Source organism: Triticum aestivum, chromosome 7D, assembly GCF_018294505.1.
Source record: "Triticum aestivum cultivar Chinese Spring chromosome 7D, IWGSC CS RefSeq v2.1, whole genome shotgun sequence".
NCBI classification, from domain to species: domain Eukaryota; kingdom Viridiplantae; phylum Streptophyta; class Magnoliopsida; order Poales; family Poaceae; genus Triticum; species Triticum aestivum.
In genome coordinates, this window is record NC_057814.1 from 448,304,377 (window position 1) to 448,323,121 (window position 18,745).

General features: G+C 43.8%; 1 protein-coding gene across 2 annotated transcripts; it reads right to left on the reverse strand.

Moving 5' to 3' along the window:
- Positions 1-11,421: 11,421 nt before the first annotated feature.
- LOC123168465 (GDSL esterase/lipase EXL1-like) lies at positions 11,422-16,697 on the reverse strand. Of its 2 annotated transcripts, none has more exons than XR_006484360.1 (5): positions 16,376-16,697; positions 14,035-14,165; positions 13,677-13,910; positions 12,997-13,248; positions 11,422-12,030 (listed from the first exon to the last, which is right to left on the reverse strand). XR_006484360.1 is itself a non-coding variant. In XM_044586350.1 (5 exons), exons 1-5 carry the CDS (start codon positions 16,653-16,655, stop codon positions 11,849-11,851), a joined length of 1,080 nt encoding a protein of 359 aa, XP_044442285.1. In that variant the 5' UTR covers positions 16,656-16,697; the 3' UTR covers positions 11,422-11,848. The 2 variants fall into 2 exon arrangements, 1 of the variants encoding a protein (XP_044442285.1); XM_044586350.1 differs by having other exon boundaries at positions 12,997-13,253; positions 13,681-13,910.
- Positions 16,698-18,745: the final 2,048 nt, after the last annotated feature.

Sequence of the window (18,745 nt, forward strand, 5' to 3'; positions counted from 1 at the left end):
AACACAGGGAGCGAACGAGCAAACCCGAGCGAGCAAGCCAAGAGCACGTAGAAACAGCCCGACCGATTACTCTAGGTAGCATAGAAAATCCTAGTCTCGCACTAAGCGAGATATAGCTCTGCTGATACGCGCTGGCTCATCCGCCAAGGGCTAGCACACCAAATAGGAGGTCCTCTAGCAAAGATGATATGGAGCATCCTATGGACATCACCATGTCAAGAGTCCGTTTGGCAAGTGACACGTTGATACGTCTCCAACATATCTACTTTTCCAAACACTTTTGCCCTTGTTTTGGACTCTAACTTGCATGATTTGAATGGAACTAACCCGGACTGACGCTATTTTCAGCAGAATTGCCATGATGCTATCTTTGTGCAGAAAACAAAAGTTCTCGGAATCACCTGGAAATCCACGGAGATTATTTTTGGAAAATAAGAAAAATACTGGCGAAAGAATCAAGGCCAGGGGGCCCACACCCTGTCCAGGAGGGTGGGGGCGCGCCCTCTCCCCCTGGGCACGCCCCCTGTCTCCTGGGCCCCCTGGAGCTCCACCACCTCAACTCCAACGCTATATATTCCGTTTCGCGAAGAGAAAAATCACAAAGAAAATTTCATCACGTTTTTCGATACGGAGCCGCCGCCAAGCCCTAATCTCTCTCGGGAGGGGTGATCTGGAGTCCATTCGGGGCTCCGGAGAGGGGGATTCGTCGCCGCCGTCATCATCTACCATCCTCCATCACCAATTTCATGATGCTCACCGCCGTGCGTGATTAATTGCATCGTTGGCTTGCTGGACGGTGATGGGTTGGATGAGATTTATCATGTAATTGAGTTAGTTTTGTTAGGGTTTGATCCCTAGTATCCACTATGTTCTGAGATTGATGTTGCTATGACTTTGCTATGCTTAATGCTTGTCACTAGGGCCCGAGTGCCATGATTTCAGATCTGAACCTATTATGTTTTCATGAATATATGTGAGTTCTTGATCCTATCTTGCGAGTCTATAGTCACCTATTATGTGTTATGATCCGACAACCCCGAAGTGACAATAATCGGGATACTTCTCGGTGATGACCGTAGTTTGAGGAGTTCATGTATTCACTAAGTGCTAATGCTTTGGTCCGGTTCTTTATTAAAAGGAGGCCTTAATATCCCTTAGTTTCCACTAGGACCCCGCTGCCACGGGAGGGTAGGACAAAAGATGTCATGCAAGTTCTTTTCCATAAGCACGTATGACTATATTCGGAATACATGCCTACATTACATTGATGAACTGGAGCTAGTTCTGTGTCACCCTAGGTTATAGCTATTGCATGAGGAATCGCATCCGACATAATTATCCATCACTGATCCAATGCCTACGAGCTTTTCACATATTGTTCTTCGCTTATTTACTTTTCCGTTGCTACTGTTACAATCACTACAAAACCCAAAAATATTACTTTTGCTACCGTTACCATTATTTCCATATTACTTTGCTACTAAATACTTTGCTGCAGATACTAAGTTATCCAGGTGTGGTTGAATTGATAACTCAACTGCTAATACTTGAGAATATTCTTTGGCCCCCCTTGTGTCGAATCAATAAATTTGGGTTGAATACTCTACCCTCGAAAGCTGTTGCGTCCCCTACACTTGTGGGTTACCACACGTGCGACCTCTACTTCACATACACAAAGGTGAATCAACTCCTTTACACGTGCTCACTTGACCCCTTCGAGGATGGTATACTACTTGACACTTCTCCCGTGTGCATGCATAGGTATTGTCAGAGCTTCACGGATGTTGAGGAGGAGTGCAAGCGCCAAGGAACAACTACACCATCCGCGAGGGAAGCCTGGAAGAGACGACGGAAGAAGACAGAGCTGCTGAAGCTACAGCGGCCGGACATCCGGCACCTGTGCAGCCGCCCAACAGCTGCGCCAACGGACGACCGGACAAGCTTCAGCGGCCGGACATCCGGCGCGTCCCCGGACATCCGGCGCCTCGCCAACACCCGGACATCCGGCCTCTCCCCCGGAAATCCGGCATTGGCGACAAAACGCACCCGAAGTTTGGCCACTTCAGCCCGGACATCCGGCTCGAGCCTCGGACATCCGACGCCTCCTGAAGCCCCGGACATCCGGCCCCCAGCCCGGACATCCGGCACCTACGCGTGCACAGCCGGGCCAGAGGCCCATATATCCCCCCTCTCACTTACCCCTTCGTGTACAAGCCTATATATACTCCTTCCCCTTCCTCTAGTTAGGGTCAGCAAAGGATTAGCTCATTTGAGATAGAGCTTTGCTCATCCATATCGGATCTACTCCACGAGAGAGACCACGGCCTCTACGGAGAAGATCCACCTTGGATTCAAGACCCCTTCATGGGAAGATCCCCTCGTGGATTCAAGACCTCCTCACGGAGATGAAATTTACCTTGTATCTTAACCTTTGTTGTTCATGTACCATGTGGATCTTGTGTGTTTGATTATCTAGTGGATGTGTGATTGGACTTGTTCTTGAGTGTTCCCCCTTGTGATTTCTCTCTGTTCTTCCCCGTGTTCATCGTGTTCTTCGAGGGAACCCACTCCAATCGTAAAAGATCGGCCTACACCGGGTTAGCCCCATATCATATGGTATCAGAGCCACGTTTCTCACGTATTTGCAGTCCCTCCCACCGTTTTCTAGCCTTGTTTTGTGTGATTTCGTCCTAAATTCAAAAATCCCCACCAAAAATAGCCCCGTATCAAAAGCTAAGATAATACAAATTTCTAGTTTGAAAATAAAGACATTACATATTTTCTTTAAATAGCAAGCAATATTGTGGAATTTTTGTTAAAGAAACCGCTAACATAATTTTCACAAAATATCTTTTTTTAAGAAGCATCTTAATAAAACAAAGAAATAAATAACGGGATACCACTGAACATGCTTACATCTCGGTACACATGATGCAGACCAGACCACATCACAATTAATAACTGTTGTCGAAAACTACCCCAACCAAGGCCAACATCGCATCCAACAGCAACAAAACCATCCTAATGTTTAACCAAAATAACTGGTTAAAGGGTACTCCTTCCAAAAGTCACTCCAACATCCTCTTGCAGAGATATGCCGTGCTTTATGTGCAACACTTGTCACAAACTGGGAGTTTTGTGGCTTTCGTAGTATCTTTTTCAAATGTTTTATCTCATGAACTATGCACTTCCAAACCACAAATAGTTTTCACTGTTGCGTTTCTCGCATCGAAGTCTTTGAAACTAGATGCCACGCTGATTGGTTTGAATGATTATTTTGTCAAAAAACCCAGAAACAAAAAACCCACAAAAGGGGGGAAATTGAACACACACAACTGTACTTTTCACTTTTCGAGAAGCACAGATGTGCTTCAACATGAAATACAACTGCGCTTTTCACTTTTTCGTGAAGCATAACTATGCTTCACCATGAAACATAACATTCCTTTTTTACTTTTGAGAAGCACAATTGTGCTCTTTCACATTGTATGCTTCACAAGAGGGAAAAATGATTTCTTTTCAAGTAAATCTATAAAAAAACCAAGCAAAATCCACCCCACAAAAAACCCTAAAAATAACCCCAAAGCGTGTGCAGAAAAACATGTGCTCCAGCGGGGTGGACCCACCATGCGACACATGGCAGTCGCTGGGCGCACCACGCCCCCCCATTGGTAGCCCTTTCCAGGGGTACCATCCACTGGTTATTTGCCCCCAGTTTTAACACCATTTTTTGTCAGAGCGAGCTAAACAATGCCTGGAGATCAGGGGTTGTTCATAAGAAGGAAAACAAAATGCCTCCAGAAAAGAAGCTTCCAGATATCACATACCTCTTCATTAAGCTTCCAGGTGCCTCCTCAGAGGATCCCAACAATGAAATATGGCATACACTTCCTCCAACGCCACCTTGATCTTTATGCTCCAACGCCACCTTGATCTTTATGCAAGCTTCCTTAGTTCTTCTTCGACATGCTTCTCTTTTTAGGATGCCCCAACTAGTAATGTGAAAAATCAAAACAAGCTAAAAATCACAACACCTGGATCTTTACGGAACTACTTCTTTTCAAAAAAAGTTTTGTTTCTAGATTTCCAGAAAGTCTAGCAAATATAACCCCCATATTACCACCAAAGCCCTCATATTCTAAGGAAAGATTAGAGCCCATTCCCCAACCAGATCATCAACATTGTCTGGGGGTCTGATAAAGTTAAAGGTCCGCATCATAATTTGATAAGCTAACTTGGCCAAACTACACTTGAAGAACAAGTGTTCAATGATTTCCTTGCCCTCAGAAGTGGCACCGATCATTACTAGTCCACCCCTCTTGAGGAAATTATCATGGGTTAGGATGCTGTATTTCAACATTAACCATAACTTTTAATTTTATTGGGCATCTTTAATTTCCCAATAAACCTATAACCCACCAAAGCAGAAGCTTCTAGGTGCAGATACAAGTCTCTCACAATGATTTGTTTCTAGAATAAAGGATCCACTTCACTCTATCTTTGTCACCAGTCGGTTCCACTTCATTCAAAATTTCCTCAAAGTACTCTAAATATAACCCCCATATTACCACCAAAGCCCTCAAATTCTAAGGAAATATTAGAGCCCATTCCTCAACCAGATCATCAACATTGTCTGAGGGTCTGATAAAGTTAAAGGTCCGCATCATAATTTGATAAGCCAACTTGGCCAAACTACACTTGAAGAACAAGTGTTCAATGATTACCTTGCCCTCAGAAGTGGCACCGATCATTACTAGTCCACCCCTATTGAGCAAATTATCATGGGTTAGGATGCTGTATTTCAACATTAACCATAACTTTTAATTTTATTGGGCATCTTGAGTTTCCCAATAAACCTATAACCCACCAAAGCAGAAGCTTCTAGGTGCAGATACAAGTCTCTCACAATGATTTGTTTCTAGAATAAAGGATCCACTTCACTCTATCTTTGTCATCAGTCAGTTCCACTTCATTCAAAATTTCTTCAAAGTACTCCATTGTTGTTGAGTCTCACCAAACTAAATCCTTATGAAAACAAACATATCCCAACCTCTGTCTTTAACCAGTTGTAGAGTAACAAACCTAGTAAAGTTAAGTTATATAGCCTAGGAAATTTACTAGCCGAAGAATTACCTCCAGCACAAATATCTTGCCAAAAAAGAGTTTTAGATCCATGATACATCCCCAACGTATTTGACGGGTGAACATGTTTTATGGCATATACATCCCCAACCTGGCAAAACCGAAGAAGTTCCAGGAATCAGATTTGGGCCCTGTGGAGAGTTTGATATTATGACATTTTAAAAAGTGTCCAAATTGAATATCCATTACCATGTGTGTATCAGGTTTTCTGAGACGATTCTAACGAGCCCAAGGACTCCAAAATTGCAGTTCATATGAAGAAATGACCACAAAAATACGAAACTGCAAGTCTAGAGGAAAAGATGGCATCTGGTACGACTGCACATGGTCACACCGGTGCTCGTACCATCCTCCGAAGGCTGCGAAATCAACCATAAGTTTGGCGTTTCTTGACCCATTTTGTGCCGGTTTGTTCCTACGCAATCTTTAGTGACCGAAGGAGATATTGGGATAGGATAACGCTCCCCTAGAGCCCTTGGATGAAGGGTTAGGTGAATGATCTAGGAGGAGACACGAGGAGATCCTCCTATATATGCACCTCCAACCCTAGCATCAGTCATTCATCAACTATCAATATTCATCAACTCCACCACATGGCACCACACCTCCATTGCGGCAACTCCAACATAGAAGAAGGAAAAAGACAAGGAAGAAGGAAGAAGGCTCTTCCAAGCTCGGCACCAGCCTTCAGTCGGGGCATTCTCTACCAGCACCCATGATGTTCTCCTTCGCCGACTTGATGCAGATTTTTAATATGTCTCTCACTCCTAGCTATGTTCTCCATTCATATGTTTTAGTAATTTTCTTAGTTCTGGGGAATAAGGATGAACTCTAGTTTTATTTTAGGTGAACACCTTTATGAGATATAAAATCCCCTTTTGCATGTTTATTAACCTTCGTGTTGTTGGATGAAGTGCACCTTCCAACATTTTCCTATTTGGACACAAGGATGTTACTAAAGTAAGGAAGCGAGAGCCGAAGTGAGTGGCCTCAGGTGAGATCCATATGATGGTTGGAAGTGGGGGCAAAGAGGTGGTAGTAATGTCCTCCCTTCCTTTCTCTGATCATTTGATAGGGGAATAACGGAGACCGCCCATTGGACCTTAATCATCGTTGCCATAAGCTTATTATGGGGAGGAACGGTGGTGGCATGTGTGATACAGAGACTACACTATAGCACATATGTAGTACCGACCTTCACTCACTGCAAAAAAACAATGTGAAGTGGTTTAGTTATCTGCAACGTAGAGCTATGCTTGTGCATACATTACATACATCGTACTAGTAATGATGACTTCACCTCATTGCTCAAGCACCTCCTAAGTCAGTTTAGTTTCTTTCGCTTTGACTTTGTTGTTCGTAGTTTAGTAAAAGAACCTTTTTTATCGTTTCAATAACAACCAATAAAATGAAATATTTCTAGACTATCGTCTGGCTGCACCCGTGACAACGTAGATGCGGGCTGGTAGTTGCCTGCGCTTCACTCCCCATGGGTTCAAAAAATCTACTTATCACAAATTGCAACAACCCTGTGGACTTGCAGGTCATCAATATTTTCTGGCACCGTTGTCGGGGAGCATAGCGCTTGTTGATTACCTTCCCACTTGCATATAGTATGTATTGTTTGTTGTTATTTTCTTACCGTTTTTGTTTAGAAGGTAAAAGACCTACTCATAATGTCTTCTTAGATGACTATACAGGAATATATGCAACTCGCGGGGAGGGACAAGATGATGGAAAGCTTCACATACTCACGTGTGAGACACAATCGAAGCTATCCAAGGTGAAAATTTAAAGTTTATATATGATCCTTTAACCCTTTGTAGATTAATAATGAGACATGCTTACCATTCTTGGTGCATCGGCTCCTGCTTAAGACCGAGGACTTCTTTAAATATATGATGTCAATTCACCATAAGCGGGTACGACTCCGACCAACCCTTGCTATGAGGTGCACCAAACCGCGGTCGGATGAATATATATGGAGCATCGAAGACTATCTACATGGCCTTGAAGAAAACATTGCGAGAGGAAACTCGGAAGTCAGTATGTGCCTTTCTTAGATTCCTGTCTTTGAGTCTAGGATGCATTTATGTTTTGCATTGGCACTTTTATTTTTGCATGAATTTCTATTAAAGTTGGTTTGGGACTAATCTTTAATAGGTACAATGTTTCATCTCTTTAAATTAATTATGTGGTACTAATGCTTGGTAAAACTTCTCTCTCTAGATATGCTTTATTTGGATATGGGACTAACCTTTCACCTTAGAAGTTATTGCGGAGAAGAGGTAATGTCACAAGCACTTCACAGGAGAAGACGGCGCATGGTACGACCGCGTGCGGTCATACCAACGCTTGTACCCAAATGAAGCCAGTGTTATATCATGTTTGAAGGAAATATGCCCTAGAGGCAATAATAAAGTTGTTATTTATATTTCCTTATATCATGATAAATGTTTATTATTCATGCTAGAATTGTATTAACCGGAAACTTGATACATGTGTGAATACATAGACAAACAGAGTGTCACTAGTATGCCTATACTTTGACTAGCTCGTTAATCAAAGATGGTTAAGTTTCCTAGCCATAGACATGTGTTGTCATTTGATGAACGGGATCACATCATTAGAGAATGATGTGATTGACTTGACCCATCTGTTATCTTAGCACTATGATCGTTTAGTTTATTGCTATTGCTTTCTTCATGACTTATACATGTTCCTATGACTATGAGATTATGCAACTCCCGAATACCGGAGGAACACTTAGTGTGCTATAAAACGTCACAACGTAACTGGGTGATTATAAAGATGCTCTACAGGTGTCTCCGATGGTGTTTGTTGGGTTGGCATAGATCGAGATTAGGGTTTGTCACTCAGTGTTTTGGAGAGGTATCTCTGGGCCTTCTCGGTAATGCACATCACTATAAGCCTTGCAAGCAATGTGACTAATGAGTTAGTTGCGGGATGATGCATTACGGAACGAGTAAAGAGACTTGCGGTAACGAGATTGAACTAGGTATTAAGATACCGACGATCGAATCTCGGGCAAGTAACATACCGATGACAAAGGGAACAACGTATGTTGTTATGCGGTTTGACCGATAAAGATCTTCGTAGAATATGTAGGAACCAATATGAGCATCCAGGGTCCGCTATTGGTTATTGGCCGGAGATGAGTCTCGGTCATGTCAACATAGTTCTCGAATCTGTAGGGTCCGCACGCTTAACGTTCGACGATGATCGGTATTATGAGTTTATGTGTTTTGATGTACCGAAGGTAGTTTGAAGTCCCGAATGTGATCACGGACATGACGAGGAGTCTCGAAATGGCCGAGACATAAAGATTGATATATTGGACGATGTTATTCGGACACGGGATGAGTTCTGGGGGTCATCGGATAAATATCGGAGTGCTGGGAGGTTATCGGAACCCCCGAGGGAACTAATGGGCCAACATGGGCCTTAGTGGAAAGAGACTAGGGCAGCCAGGGCAGGCCGCGCCCCCCCCCCTTGGAATCCGAATAGGACAAGGGAAGGGGGCGGCGCCCCCCTTTCCTTCTCCCTCTCCTTCCTTCCCCCTCTCTTCCCTTGTTGGAAACCTATTAGGAATAGGATTCCTAGTAGGAATCCTACTTGGGGCGCACCCCAGGAGGGCCGGCCGGCCTCCCCCTTGCTCCTTTATATACGGGGGCAGGGGGCATACTAGAACACACAAGTTGACAGTTGTCTTAGCCATGTGCGGTGCCCCCCTCCACAGATATCCACCTCGGTCATATCATTGTAGTGCTTAGGCGAAGCCCTGCGTCGGTAACTTCATCATCACTGTCATCACGCCGTCGTGCTGACGAAACTCTCCCTCGACCTCAGTTGGATCTAGAGTTCGTGGGACGTAACCGAGCTGAATGTGTGCAGATCGTGGAGGTGCCGTACGTTCGGTGCTAGGATCGGTCGGATCGTGAAGACGTACAAATACATCAACCGTGTTGTCATAATGCTTCCGCATTCGGTCTATGAGGGTACGTAGATAACACTCTCCCCTCTCATTGCTATGCATCACCTAGATAGATCTTGCATGATCGTAGGATTTTTTTTGAAATTACTGCGTTCCCCAACAATGTTACCAGAGGAGAAGAGAGGGTGTGGTACGAGCAGCAACGCTCAAACCATTGCCCATATCGATGCAATGCCGAGAGGCCTCTGCATTCCAAAGGAGAATGATGGGTGATATTTTTGCACTTATTACACCATTGTTTGAATTGTATAATCTAGTATTTTCTAAGAGAATCGCTTTGATATTGCCACTAATGACTAATGAATGCAATAAATTGTGAAATCCCTTGTTTAATGTGTTCACATAGAAAATGAACCAAAAGATGGAAGAAAACGATCATATATATATGGAAATACCAAGTGTGGGAACCAAGCCAGGTTAATTGGAGGCGCACCAGGGGCAAAATAGTAAAAGATGGAGGGGGCATGCCTATGTGGTCATACTATCCGCTAGGAGCACCGTGGCATCCACCTCATCACACTTTATAAGGGGGGGGCATGCCTATTTCATGAAGGAGCGACATCCAGAGACGCAGGGCGACAAAATTCCACTATAAGCCATTCACAAACCCTAGTTGTCGCCATTTCTCATCTCATCTCCATCTCAATCATCTCCATCATACTTGTAATCGATGCATCGCAATTGGCAACATTGTAATATTATTTATAAATCAATCATTCATCTTTATGTTGTCTTAAATGATCTATTCTTGTGATCCGACTGCGATTTATGAGTAATTTTGTAAGGCAATGGCTGGTCTTTTTAACTAAACATGCCATTGTTGGGCCATGCCATGTGTTGTCAGTTCATAGGTGCGCATCACCCGTTGGATGGGCGACATGTGTTGTCAGTTCATAGGCGCACATCATCCATTGGATGGGCGACAATTGCCACAAGGTAGAGCTGACGTGTGGCTCCGTTGGCGAATGAGAATCTAACACGTGGAAAATTGTCATTCATCAAAGATGATAATGGGTATCAAATCTGTAACCCGCACCTGATAGTTTAACGGTGACCCATTATGTCGGTTACCCTTGACAAAAGCAGTTCCATGACGACATTTATCATCATAGAAGTGATACATCCATGATGAAAAAGTAACTATTGTCATGGAATACACCCCCGACAGTATAGGTATAACTATCTTGATTCTGTCATAAAACTATCACGGATGTACATGGGTGACAGAAACGTGACCTACTATGAAAAATGCGTATCATCATGGATATGTCTTTTTTTAGTGGAGGGTATCGGCCGGACCCGTACCGAAGATGGCTTCTCCTTTGTATGATGGTCCATCAATGATCTTCTGACATAGCCGAGGACAGTGGAGTAAGAAGCGATGCGTGGTGTTGTTGTGTAATGTAGATCTACCACCGGCTACCACATGTGAGGACCGTGCAGGATAGATGGAGTGTCCCGGAATGAGGATTTTGGTAGTGTCGGTGCCCTTCCTCCCACATCAATGCCTTCGTCTCGTATGCGTTGGCAAGCTTTCTCCATCCAATGCTTTTTGTGGCGAGCGGCTCGATTGCCTACTTGTGCAAACATGGTCATCACTCGTGTGGCACCTCGCGTCATGACTGTGCGCATATGTAACTATTGAGATCAGAAAGTGGAGGCGAAACCAAATGATGACTTTGGTTTGCTAGCTTCTTGAGTGCCAACTCTCGAGCTTTAGGTGAAAATCCTAGGTCATGTCACCATGTTTTATACTTGGCTATAATGATGTTTTTACGTTGTCACCTGCTTATAGAAGGCTTTGCCTGGAGTTTACTCGGACTTAATCTTTGGAACGATAACCCACGGTCTGGCACTCGGTGGTTGGATCCAATAACGGCGTTTGCATCTCGTTCCCTTCATCGAGTCGTTACTTTTGGAGAATCTTTCTCATGTGTTTGTGTTGCAAGAGATGGTCATTCTTGTATTTCATCGATTGTTGTGTTCATTGCTTTGTCCCCCCCCTCAGGCATAGCTTTTCTCTTGTATGGCGTTGATATTTGTCGGCATGATCCTTTGTGTGTGTGTGTGTTGGCCATTGCAAACAAACAAATCAACAAATCAGGGCGACTTTGCATGTCATAGTTCAATACATGACACCTAATTTGCAACCAGGACCAAATAGAATATACCACATGAATATAGTCATGCCAAGCTAACTGGTACGTTAATTCTTTGAAGATCAACACGTCATTCTGCTAAAGGACAGTTCTCAAACCAGTAAGTTCTCAACCACTTCCAGTGGACAACAAATTTGCAATCGATCAAAAACTTTGGTGCACATGCTATCCCTTGAATAAGTTTTCCGATAATTTACACTAACCCAGTGCTAAAAGCTTGCACACTAGGTGAAGTCTAGGCAAAGATTATATAAAGCAAGCCTTATCCTTGCACAATGAAATAAAGAGAGGCCGCGTCGAACCCCGGACGTCTTGGCACAAACGGGAAGTACTTTACCACCACATCATGTCTGTTCTTCTAAAGAACGAAATTCTTATATATTCATGGGCCTCTAGGGTTTTCCCATTTTGGACGGCATGCAAACTTTCATTGGCAATACAAGTTTGCATGAATGTTCCAGCCTTTACAAATTTCATAGTGCAAATCTAATAATATTTGGTCATGCGACCATAGAGAGTGAATTTCTTCACATCAATACTGCATCGTTGTTTGAAATAGTTTATCAACCACAATGTTGTAGGCCTTTTCAGTAGGATGAAAGCTGTCCCAGAAAATATAATCATAAGCATTTGGACATGCATGTTGATTTTTAACAAATATTGCTGCATTTAGCAGGGTGCTGCCACAACATCCTTCGGTTGCCTCCTTGAATCCTATATTACAGGAAGTTTCAAAATATTTAGTAACAAATAATTATGATGATAACATGTCAACCAACTTGTATTTTTAAGCACCATATAAAGTCACATATTCCTAAGCCAAGTATATAAACTATGTAAACATTAGTATCGTAGTTGTTCTTGATACTTTAGTTCGTCCATAGTTTTGTAAGATTTATTACATTTTGGAGTTTAAGGTTGGTCATAGTGGGAAGTAACTTAGAGTAGTAATATGCATATGTTACTAGTCTATATTATTACCTTCATAACATATGTGTAGTGACATGCAAGCGGACGCGGCTTTTTTGCTCCTAGGTGCATATGCACCCATTGTCGAAAACACAAATTTTGAAAAGTTGAAAAATTCGGAACAAAAATCCCGCGTGTATATCCGGATATTTTATGTCCGTTCATAATGTTTCGGTGAAAAACGACGTTTTTTGTGGCTTGTGTAAAAAAGATAAAGAAATGCATCGTGAATAGTTAGAATGAAGCATCAGAAATTGTCTTTTTTACACAAGCCACAAAAAACGTCGTTTTTCACCGAAACCTTGTGAACAGACATAAAATGTCCGGATATACACGCGGGGTTTTTGTTCCGAATTTGTCAACTTTTCGAAATGTGTATTTCGACAATGGGTGCATATGCACGTAGGAGCAAAAGGGAATATCCGCATGCAAGCCTTCGTTTATTTAGATATAGACTCATTTAACCTTTGGGGTGCGGTATGTTACAGTAACATATTATGTTAGCACAAACACATCTCTCATTCACTATTTGCCACATAAGCAAAATTGTCTTGGGATGTGTTATGTTACTTGCTATGTTACTCTCCTTATGACCAGCCTAAATAGGTTTTCGTTGTTATCTGTCAATATATTTATATTGCAGTGATACTCTACTGTTACATTTGATAACATGCCCTAAAAATGAAAATCAAGGATAAAATGTGTACTCACCATAAAAACCAGGATGCTGAATGAGCTCAAGCAGATTGTAGTATATGTCAAGATAAATAAACTTGGAGCCTTGAATAGTTTTTTCAGCATTTAACCGATGAATTTCCGTTTCTATTTCAGAATTGAATAGTTCCGCCGCTTGATTTAGCATGGGCTCACATTCTCTTGATCCAAGTTTCCTTTGCGAGGGACAACATCCAATTGGTGGAATGCCAATGAGTCCAATCCTCTTTGCACCCATCTCATTTAGTTCTGTTTATAAGAATATATATGAACATACTGAATTTTATAAATATCAGGTTTACTGATCAAATGCTAATTAAACAGCATATACATGGATTGCAAATAAAAGTAGGCGACTGTAAGTACCATGATAATTATAAAATATCCTTATGCTGAAACTTTGGCCAGAGATTTCGATGGTACAGATTGAGTAATGTACTAAATTTTCAAACACATAAAATGTATTTGCAGTCGACTAAAGGAATCTATTAAATGCCTTACGAAACGAATGGATTATAGTGTTTGAGTTTGAGGGAAATACACAAAACTTCAAAATTCTGAAGAACTAAATGAGCACGAGAACTTTGTTGAAAAAGAGGGAGCCAAACAAGCTTTTTTAAGAAACTATGACATTGACTATTTCCCAGCAGGTTTAGAGTTTTAATGAATACTCTTACCATAGTAAAGTTGACGGCGGAAGAGACAAGAAATTTCACGTACGAAGGAAGATTATATTGATGGGGCCTCAAAGGAAATGTAAAATAATTATTTACAAGGTCATTTGCCCCCATTACTGTGAAGTATATGCCTTCAGATATAACACGTGTCATCTCATCTTCTCCAACTGAAGCTTTTAGTCTCTCCTTATATTTGAGGAATAATCCAAGTTGCTCAGTGCTCGATCTAGCATTCTGAATCATAGGAAGTTAGCATTAGAATCTCTAGTAACATTCTTAGTTTCAGGTGAAACCAAAATGAAATATACTAGTACACGATAACTGTATTGTGTGAGATGCATGTGATATGTTATGTTACCACGGGTATCGAAGTAAAAGGATCATATCCACCGCCACCAGAAGCGAAGACAACACCGGTGAGTAGCTCACTTATTGGAAGATCGTCTCCGAGGTACGGTGGCAATAGTTCCTTAATTCCTAACCTAGAAGCTGCTCAATCAAGAAAAATAACATCAGCAGATCTTCTAGTTTTTAGTTTTCACATGGTGCAAGACTAAGAGGTTGGTGTATAGATAAAGTGACATTCAAAAGTTTAAAATTATAAAGTGAAAAAACATAGAGTTTTTGAAATAGCAACCAATCATTTAAGTAGTAATGAAGATGGATATACTCCGTCATCTGTTTGGCCTTGGTATCACGTCTGTACGTCTGTGCTTGGTTGTTGCTCAACATGCAACTTAATTAGTGCAACCCATTGATGGAGTTGTCATCATAATAGTGTTTATTTCAGCTTAATTAGTACATTAATTGGATAGTATTATTGATATAGATTAGTAGTTCGTTTGCATTAAATGGAGAAAAACACAGACGACGGACCAGTACAACCAAACATCCGAGGTTAGAGCAACATCCATATCGGCAGCCTCATAACGCGCTCCGTATGGATATCAAGGCTGCTGAGACAAAACGTAAATATAGAGTCCCATAAACATAGTTTTCTAAAAACTTTTTCCAATGTGAGACTGTTTATCAGTAGCTATAAGATTTCCCTTCCTCACCTCAACAATGAAAGTTTTTCCGCACTTGGATTTCAACACCGATTTACAAAATGGATTTCAGTAAGGATTACAAATACAATTTAAACGACCTCAATAATAAGATTCTCTCCTAATTGAATTACGGTATTTTTCTCCTATTCGAAGTGATCGCGAAAGTGTTGGAGGCTTCGACTTCCGCGGTCACACGATCGACAAACGTCTGTGCATCCTGGATGCGGGATAAAGCCACAGTCTTGAAGGTCGGTGTGAGAGTGACGTTCATTTTTGCCATGGCGGCCATCGACATGTGGTCCAAGTATTCAAGGGTGGTTGGTAGGCGATCGTGACCAACGGCTTAATCAACCTTATGGCTCACGTCGCCCTAGACCCACTCGGAGTAGTGCCACGCCCTCTCCCAGAACTTTCAAACTGCATGGTTATCTTTGGTCTCGCCGTCGAAAGGTCCATGGAGAGGGCGTAACTGCACCAACATGGTCGATGGGGTTGAGTGTGATGGCAACGGCAAAGTGGGAAGAGGGGGGGGGGGGGGGGGCGGCCGTCCAAGGTGGCTGATTGGGATAGAGTGCGCTGGTGACGGGGATGGGGGAGAGAGGGAGAATGTGGTGGCAACGGCGAATGGGATAGGGGTATATCCCATAAATGGGCACATACCAACAGGAAACGAGGGTGGATTTGCTGCGTGCGGATGGGAAATAGATACGAAAGACTCGGCGACCTTTATTGGCACTCTTTCAATTGGATAAGTTGGCGCAACATTGATAGAGGTGGGAGCGGCAGCCGTACAGGCGACAGCGCCATCGAAACTTCCTTCCTACACAAGTGATTGACGGATGGTGCGCACTTCAAACCAACACCCACAATCTCAAAAATATAAAGGCTCACGGGCTGGATATGAAGCGCACTCCATAAATCTGCAGGCAAAAGGGCATATAACGACTCTATTAGAATGGACTTTTCGGTCAAAATCACAATATTGATTATTATTATACCTTTTTTTGCGAATGGATTATTATTATGCCGATAGGCCCGATATGGCAACTCTAGCAGAGTTTCTCTTAGGCAGGCTAACTGCATTTCATTATCAGCTCCTATGTTCCCAGCATTAGATTTCCATGCTAATATTTTCCCTACATGGACATGTTACATGTACATGTACAGTGTTTTGATTTGGATGCCAAAATGTCTCGTGCATCAATACTTGAGGAGCTTCCAACGGAATTACCCCCTCCAAAAGCAAAATGATACTACGGGTCGTTTGGCTCCAAATCTAAGTTTGACCCAGCTGGTCTTAGGAACGTCGCAATGTTTTAGGTGTGTGTGTTGCACTGATCACCAGCTTCCATTGAACTTCTTGCCCAAGTTTGCCGCATGTGTGGGCCGTGGCGCTGATTTTCTTGGCCACACTTTCTAGCAAGCCACATTTTCCTTACCTTACGTGTTAGGTGTGGTAAAGTTAGCCTTCGACTAGACATTTCCGTAAATATTCTCAGCTTGGTATAACTAAAGTTCCATAGTATGAAACGTAGTAAAAGAAGCCACTCCATCAGTTTTACTACTACGTAATACTTCCTCTGTATCAAAATATATAGGATGGTTAAAGAAAGCAACAGCAAAGTCAGTCGCCGGTCGCTACATACGTACCTAGCATGTCCCCGGGAACCTTCCCATTTGAGAACCTCCCGGTGGCCTTGCCGCCAGGGAAGTCCTGCCCGTAAGGCGGGAAGTCGGCCTTCGCCTCCGTCAGCCGGTGGTTGTTGTTGCCGGGATCGACGATCGAATCGCCGAACACAAACACTGCAGAGATTTTGCTTTTCGCCGTGCTTGCTCCATCGGCGGATGGGGGACGCGCCATCAGTATCAGCAGCAGGTTCATGAATAGAAGCGCGAGGCCAGCGAGGACGCCCCGGTAAAGAGACGCCATTGCTTGGCTCCGTACTAATAGTTCTGTGGGCGTATCAGCTATTAGCGGTATAGTGCGTTCATGGTGAAGCATGGATCACGCAGGGGGAGGTTTTATAGCGAGAACATCATGCAGATGGTTGATTGCTAGTTGCATGCACCGAATACACCGTTTCCCTGCCGATTAAATGTGCGGGCGCTGGCGTAAGATTGATTATGGGAGGTCCGAGTCTGGCTTCTTTGTGATCATGTGCACGTAGCGCCTTCCATGGCCCACCTGCGCCTACTAGTGCGGCGAGACTCTCTTAAGCGGTCAGCTTGTGTCGGTGTGCGATATTAGAGAAGAAACGCGTGCGATGAGGTGCACATAGATTAAATATAAAAAATAGACGGAAATACTAACGTCCACACGTGTGTGCGTTTGCATCTCGCCCACACGCATGGATCCACGTCCGTTTGTGGTTGCACGAATTTTGGCATGTTTGTGGTGCCACGTAGGACCGGGCTGGTGTGTGGGCATTCATCCGGTCGCACACACGTCCGTTTTCACCACACGGAGGGACCAGTGTGTGGACGTTTAGCAGTTCGCTCACACGTCAATTTTCACTCACGCACAGGGGCTGGTGTGTGGGCATTTATCAGTTCGCCCACACGCCCGTCTCCTCTCCCACACCCAAAACTGTCAGTTGCCATGTGTTTTGCAGGGTACATGGCAACTGCCCTAGTGTGCTTGTAACCAGATGGCAACTCTCTCTTTTACCCGAATATATCAGTTGCCATGTGTTTTGCAGGGTACATGGCAACTGCCCTAGTATGCTTGTAAGCAGATGGCAACTCTCTCTTTACCCGAACATGTTATTTTGACATGTCTCTTTGCAGTGCTACACGGCAACTGCTTAGTGTTAGTAGGTGGCAACTTCTAAAGTTTTCAGGTCATGGCAACTGAAGTAAACAGACCATACATGGCAACTGTCTAGTGTTAGTAGGTGGCAACCTCTAAAGTTTTCAAATCATGGCAACTATAGTAAACCAGACCATACATGTCAACAGCTGCAGTTGTCCAAAAATGGCATCTGGCACTTGACCTGAGATGGCAACTGCGGTTGAGCAACCATGGCAACTGTAGTTGTCCGACATGGCAACTGTAGTTTAGCGACATGGCAACTGCAGTTAAACGAACATGGAAGAGGGGGATCCAGACCATGGCAACTGCGGGGCGCGTGGTGACTGTCACGTGGGGCGTGCGGGACCATGAGGTAGGAGGCCTGACGTACGGGCGTATGGGCGTTATCTATTTTGCTCACACGTAGGCATGTAAAAGGGACCGCGAGAAAAAAAAAAGACGTGTGGGCATTACTTGTTTTGCCCCACACGTAGGCGTGTGGGCTGATTCTCTTAAACACCACACAAAACGTGTGGGCAAACCCCTTAACACCCACACATGTGGCCGTTATCGACGTCCAAAATAGAATATGTTGTTGTTTCTTTCGATCTTGAAATGTAAACACCCCCCCTCCCTCGTTGCCCCCGCGTGCCGACAAGCGGAGGACTCCGGTGGGCAAGATATGGCGGCTGCCACACCTTTATTCCAAGCAAAAAGATTTTTATACCTATGTGTGTGCTGTGTCGCTCATTTTTACTGCTAGTAGAAAACGCTAAAGGGAGTCTGGTTCGCGCTGGTTATTAGTGTTGAGTATATGTGTTATGTGCATATTTGTGTATCTGGCTCACCTCCTAAGTTAATGTATAGTTGAGGTCGTGGCCCACCGTTGTACATCATATATATATGTGCGATTGCAATTCTATCATCATACATGGTATCAGTTTTCGGGTTCTAAACCGTAGCTTCCCCCCGCCGCCGCCGTGCCCCCACCCTTGCGCCGCCGCCGCCGCGCCCTCACCCTTGCGCCGCCACAGCCACGCCTACCTCTTAGCGCCGCCGCCGCCTCCCCTCTCGCAGCCGCTGCCTAGCTATTGCTACCGTCGCGCTCCTTCGCCTCCGTCACCTCTCTAGCTACTGCAGCCGCCGCCCACTCCAGCCGCCACCGCCCCATCCATCCGCGGTCGCCGCCTCCTCTCAAGCCACCGCCGCACCCCAAGCCGCTGCCGCAC